Source organism: Arachis duranensis, chromosome 3 (genome assembly GCF_000817695.3).
Source record: "Arachis duranensis cultivar V14167 chromosome 3, aradu.V14167.gnm2.J7QH, whole genome shotgun sequence".
NCBI lineage: Eukaryota > Viridiplantae > Streptophyta > Magnoliopsida > Fabales > Fabaceae > Arachis > Arachis duranensis.
The window spans coordinates 132,811,537-132,818,433 of record NC_029774.3 but is presented as its reverse complement, the minus strand read 5'-3'; the positions used below and the strand labels follow the sequence as shown (position 1 = coordinate 132,818,433).

Below are 6,897 nucleotides of genomic sequence, written 5' to 3'. Positions count from 1 at the left end.
TAATTACTTTCTATATTTTTTAATAAAAGATAAAATTATACAATATATAATAATTTTATACACTTAAAATTATAAACATTTTTTTCTAAAAAATTTGGGGAGCCACGACCTATACTTGCCTGCATTGAATGTAATCATTTTTCAAACTTGAAGACTTGTGCACCCTTTGCATATACACACGGTGAATTGTTTAACGGTTTCGCTACGTTACCAACAGCATATCTGCCAACTTCTGTCAACTCTTATTTATAATTGTGTTTTATGGAAGTGTATTCGTGGATGTGTCTAATAAAAATGTCTTTTTTATAACTCTGTTTAATAGAAATGTCTTTATAGATATATTTTCTGGATGTGTCTCTTTATATATGTGTTTAAAATATATTAATTATTAGACACATCTACGAACACACTCCTATAAAACATAAATATAAATAAGAATTGGCAGAAATTGACAGATAATATATTGGTACCCTATACTTTTCCATTGTTTAATTGGCATAAATGTCATCATGGAAAGAAGATGGAGATGAAGGGGGCCATTTTGATAATTCACATATACGTACGTCATACAAGTAATTGTTATTATTGTTATATATATATAATTCCATGTCACCTAATAGATAGGGTGTGAAGTGTGAAGATCATTCTTCTCTTAATGACTAAACTCTAAAGTATGGTCAATTCTATCATCGTTATGCCTTTCACAACCCTTTCTTCATTCAACAACAAAACTTCCATCTTATCACCCTTTAGCGCACTTGCCCCGCGTTTCTTGCTCTCAACTTTTCACAAGATACAAATCCAAATAACATTACACAATATATGAAGAAGAAGATAACGAAGACGATGAAAAAGAGAAAAGTTATTCGGTGTTTTGACCACCCCTATTACCAATATTCTCAGCGTAAGCGGCGGCAACATGTATGTTCAATGGAAATTTAAGGGCCTTAATTAGCCTAATGTACAATAACAACCCGTGTGCATACAATGCCATGGTCAAAATTAGGGTTCTAATTTATTAGGTAAAAATTCACATAGAGTTATCTTTATATAAAATGGATAAGAGTCTTGTGATTCAATAAAATATTTGTACAATATTCACAATGGTCTAGAAGGATAAGCTAATTTTAGAGTTTACCAAGAATCGAATCCTTGATCTTTCGGATCTAAAGCTCTATTGTATGTTATGATATACTACTCATCTTAAAAGTTTCATCTGAAAAAAAGTAACACTAATGATTATATTTCTAATACTGAATCAGACATTCTTAAACCTTTATTGTACATTAAACCTTCACTGTACAAATATTTTATTGACTTCCTATATTTTTTCAATCGATAATTGAAAAGTCTTAGATAATAATTTAGTTAAATATATTAAATAATTTATAAATTTTTGACATATAAAGATAACTGCATATTTACTAACGTAATCCACGTCCCTCAATATCTTAATTTATTTAGTCACAAAAATATTTAGTGATTTATTTGTACTTCCGTCTGTATGTTAAACTTTGAGTGTCGTCTGAATAATTAAGTAAGTTAGCAGCTATTTATAATTTAATTTTAATTTTAGTTAATCTTTCATATATAGAATTATTAAACGAGTTAGTCCGATCCATTTAAGTTCGACTCATTTAATTAAATTTATGGGTTAAATAAATTAATCCATTTAAATTCACTTTATTTATTACTCATAATTTTCATAATTTTTTTAACTCAAACAGTTTATGACTAATTTAGTATATTAAATCGGCTGATCCATTATTTTTTTATTTTAATTTTTAAAAATATTTTAACAAAAAATATTATTTTTAAATAAAAAATCATAAATAAATAAAAAAATTAAATAAAAAAATCCACAATATTTTGGGACTTCAAACGATAAACAAATAAGTTCAGATATAGAAGTGTCTTTTCTCGTTGTTGATCAAGAAATATAATCTCCTAAGTTTTTGCAGGCAGAACACTTGCATCTCTCTGATCTAAACTACCTCTATTGTTGCAAACTAACAAAAACCATGTAGACCACAAACTTTCCAATAATTCTAGAACGTTTCGCAGGACATTGTGTGCAATTACATTTGCTATTTTACAGCGTTCTTTTAGAATTTGTATAAAATGTCTTGATATAAAATATAATCAACACAATCTCCTTTTTTCGCTCCTTAACCAAATATTATATATACTATATATGCTTCATGCATTTTCCAAATTCTTCTTATGCCATAGGGCGCCATTTGAAGCTTTGGAACTAATTCTAAACCCTTTTCAGCTAACACCCAACGATTTTATCATATTTTCATTTTGATATAAGGTTGAGTTTCTTTGATCACATAAAGAGAATCAAGGAAATCTAAGGCTTTGGCTATTATGTTTATTGTTAGTGCAAAAAATGCTTAGGAAAATGGTTAAGGAAGTGAGAAGCATCCAACGCTACTGTGGAGAGGTTACACCCGCAGCGGTCATCACACCTCAAAATTGCTCTTTAGGGTTTCCGTAGTTGGAACCAATCTTTGAAGAGGGATCTACAGATTAACAGATTATGCCAAAGAGGATGCTCTTTCTTTTCCTTTGTATCTTACTTTTTGTTGTATAGATCTATGAATGCCTGGAAAATATAATATAATGTGTTATTAGTGCTTTGCACACCCAGAGGTTGTGTAATTATCTCACATTAGATTAATTCACTGTTAAGGTCAATTTTCGTCATCAACAAAAATAGCAAGAGGTTTGATTTGCTTTTCTTTTTTCATCAGAATTGTCTGGTCTAATTATAATTCGGCTCTATATATGTTTAATTTGTTTGATTTGGTCATGTCTATTTAAACCTTCAATATATTAAAGAAATAGGGGCATCATATTAAAGAAATAGTGCACGTTAAGTATATTGTTGGATTATCAAATTAAAAAAATTTAATTAATAGCTAAAAATAATAATAAAAATAAATAAATTTTGATAAATAAAGTAATAAAAAATATAATTCTAGATTATTATTCCCTTATAATTACTAAAAGATAATAAAATAAGTAGTACCAGTTTGTAAGTTTCTCAAATGAGAGGAAACAAGTGATTAGAGTGAAATAAAGATATTGATGCACGGTGATGGTACGGTGGTAGTCATACACATGCAGTTATCATGTCCTTTGGGTCAAATTACACATACATCTCTCAGTCTGCCTTCCCATCATAACTACTACTGTACTAGTGATGATTTCACAATACGATCCGATAAGGAATAATAGGGAACACAATATACAATCGGTAATCATTTTCTCCTACTCTACTGCACACCAGACTCTGTCTCCATTGCTTTCTGCAAAAAATCAAATAGCATTTTCCCTCTTTTTCTCTTACTACTCTTTACATTTCTTTACTTTTTAAGTTGCTATGACCGTTTTTTTAAACAGATTTCTTTTGTTTTCTTACGTAAAATTCGAACATGAGATTATTGAAGAGTGTACAGTGATTAACATAATTAATGAAGTTTATTTACTGAGATGGAGGATTATATTATAATATTGGTAGAAACTTAGTTACAGTCGACTTCACATAAAGTTAATATCTGACTTAGTTACAGTCGACTTCACATAAAGTTAATATCTGGGAGCCGTTAGACGATTTGACTGATTTGACTAAATTTTCATCTAACAACTCTTAGATATCAAGTTAATGTGAAGTCGCCTGCACCTGAATTTTTACCTATAATATTACTAGTGTTGTTAACTTACCAAAAATAACTAATGTAGAGAGAGGACGGCGATGATTTGAGAATATGATGTGGAGTTGTCGGCTTGAAGAACGTAACTACTCTGTCTGTGTGCTGAATTCCAAGATGGGGATCTTGCAAAAGCGAAAACCCTACCAACGTAGCCTCATGCTCATGCCATGCCTTCATCTTCCGTACAACAAAAGAACAAAATTTGCTCAATAATAAAGACCGATCGAATCATTACCTCAGATTTCTGGGAAGACTGTCCCTGTCAGCTCAAGCACTACCTTTAGCGTGACCAAATCTTGTGCTAATTCATTATATATGAACCTTCTTTTAGTTGTTTATTTTAAGTTAAAAAAAAGTGAAAAATAACTTGTTTTAACTAATAATTAGTAAATTTTTTAAAGTTTTCTTTAATAATATAATTTAAATTCTCAATTTTGATTCGTTATATATTATTAATTGGAAAATGACACACAAATGGTCAAGTTAGAATAATATATAGTACATTGTTTTGACACATGCCATGAGGTCACGCTGCAGCCTTTCCCTGAGAAGATAACAGACTACAGACCGATGGAAGAAGAAGCAAGAATGAATAAAGGCTCTTTATTATTTGTATTTTAATCAGGCGAGAGAAACGAACTGATTTTAATTACTAATATTGATGATATGCATCTGTGTTCATATATAGGGTTGGAACCTAGAAATTGAAAAACCCTCTAATTACATAAAAGCACAGATAGATTAGAAGCTAGCTAGCTAGTTAGGTTGCATTGATACAGTGATAATTAAAGTTAAAGCCAGAGAGCTCCGGCTTCCTTGAGGAGAGGAATGAGACTGCCATTGATGTGCGACGCCATCAGAGTCTGGACACCGCCAAGGAACTTGCCGCCCACGAACACGGCGGGGACAGGCTGGAGTGTGCCGGAGAGCTGGTAGAGGGCGGCCTCCATGGCCTGACCGGAGGCATGCTCGTCCAGCTCCACGATGGTGGGGCCCACTCCTAGGCTGAAGAGGAGGCGCTTCACCACCGTGGACATGCAGCAGTCGCTGCAGCTGAAAACCACGACGGCGTTGCTGGATGCCAGCTGTTGCACCATCTCAAAGGCCTTCACCGAAGCCGAAGCTGAAGCCTCCACTTGCATTGCCGATTTCATTACCTGCATACTTAATCTAGGGTTTTGAGATTGAAATGTGAGGGGGCTGGGCTTAGGGGGTGTATATATGTATGTGAGAAGATGGAATAAAGGAATGAGATTGATTTGATTTTGTTAGATAAAGAGGGTCACGCGTCTTTTGTACAAGACTGCGTAACCGAATCATGACCTCATCAAATTTCAGACATGATTACCATGCTACCCATATTCATTCCCTTCTTGCCCCGCCCTTATACATACATATCACTTGTTACGTTATCAAGCTTTTATTATTTCTTATGAACCACGTATCAAACAATGTTTTAATTGATAAACTATTATTCGTCAAAAATTAAATGAACTTATATATACATATAGAACTAATAAGTTAGGGTACATCATGGCAATGAACGAAGGCTAGTCATGATGATGTGATTGAGGAAGTCGAAAACGGGAAACATGCAGGAGGTCATGATCCAGAATGAAAAGGAAGAAGCCTTGGTCTTGACCCTTTCCCAGAAAGCCTCGAAGCAGTTGTTGTTTCTAGTGGCCAGCATCGCTGCAGAGTGTAAATAAACAGAGGCTGCACGCTTCACAAGCTCATTTCTAATGGCAATGTTTGAATCAAATAACGCTTCATTTCCTCCGTAGAACAACGTTGCATAATGCCTTGTTGGCGGTGAGTTGCACAGAACGTCCTTCAAGCTTGTGTATTTTAGGATATTCTCTTCTGATGTCTCCCTAACAATGGAAGGGATTCTACTGGGAAATCTCGGTAATGATGAACGCCCATGACCATTATGCTGATCTTCTAATAATGTTTCTGCCTCCATTTTTCTTAACAAAATAATAATCCATGTCCTTCTCACCTACTTCATGACTCGTACTGGAATAATATGGACATTATATTATATATGCTTTCAGGAGTAATTTTCAGAATGTACAAAAATTAATTCATAGTTTTGAGGCTTGTGTGATTTTTAGGCAGCCTTGGAAAATAGGGTTACAAATAAATAGAGCGATAGAGAGTATTTGGTGGAACGGAACTAGTCAGAAAAATTTTAGCCAACTGTTTCCCCAAAATATAGACACCTATACTATATGTAACGCTTTACTTTCATGACTTTTTCCAATCGACAAATATAAACTCTAGTTCTTAAAAAAATTTCTACTTATTAGGACTGAGCTAGTGGGCTATATATGTGGGTTTGGGCTCGTATGCCTCTCTTCTGTATGGTATTTGAGCTTCGTTTGGGCTATGAGTTGTTTTGTTAAGAAGAGAAAAGATCCAAGATTATACCCGTCCAAATAAAATAAATAAGTTCACTATAACCAAAAAAATAAAAAATAAAGAAGTTCACTAAACAAAGTTGGATTAGTCTAGTAATTTTAGTTTACTAATTTGTTTAAATAAGTGTTTGGAGTTTAAATTTTGTCTGATGTAGGCAATATTTTATTAGCTAATGACAAACTCTTAAATAAAATTTAGTATTTTGTCAGATTATTTCTTAATCTGTCAAATTAAAAGATACGATGAAAAATCAAAAAATAAAATAAAGAAGTTCACCAAAACAAATAAAGAAAGAAGAAAACAAAGAATGAAGATGATAAACTCTTATGAGCAAAAGAGCAAAGATTATGACATTATGCATTAATAAAGTTTCTTAATGCATAGAGACCAAGGAAAAAGGTCCGTTACATTTAAAAAATGGTATAATAATAAATAAATGCTATAATACTTAAGATATGGTGTCTAATTTACTAAAAAAATAAAAAAATTAATATTTAATAAATTTAAATATTTTTTATTTTATATATTTTATTTTTTATTTATAAAAATAAGTTAAATAATTTAAACACCACAATAAAAAAAATTAAAGAATCCACCATAATAATATTTATACAGTGACAGAGAGGGTTGAGCGTTTTTATATGAAAAAATTGTTTGTTATTATTACATATAAAAAGTTATTCTTTCGTCACGCAGTCAAACAAGAGTTACAGAATATTATATAATTTTATTATTATTTTTATTTCAGCAG

The 6,897-nt window shown here is 31.9% G+C and overlaps 1 protein-coding gene across 1 annotated transcript; it reads right to left on the bottom strand.

The window, feature by feature from the left end:
- Positions 1 to 4,513: 4,513 nt before the first annotated feature.
- On the bottom strand, positions 4,514 to 4,864 carry LOC107481929 (glutaredoxin-C9-like). Its single transcript, XM_016102285.3, has one exon. It carries the CDS (start codon positions 4,862 to 4,864, stop codon positions 4,514 to 4,516), a length of 351 nt encoding a protein of 116 aa, XP_015957771.3.
- Between the last annotated feature and the right edge of the window lie 2,033 nt (positions 4,865 to 6,897).

Excerpts from the sequence above, each read along its gene's own strand:
- LOC107481929 (XM_016102285.3), bottom strand. The coding sequence starts at position 4,864 with ATGCAAGTGGAGGCTTCAGCTTCGGCTTCGGTGAAGGCCTTTGAGATG.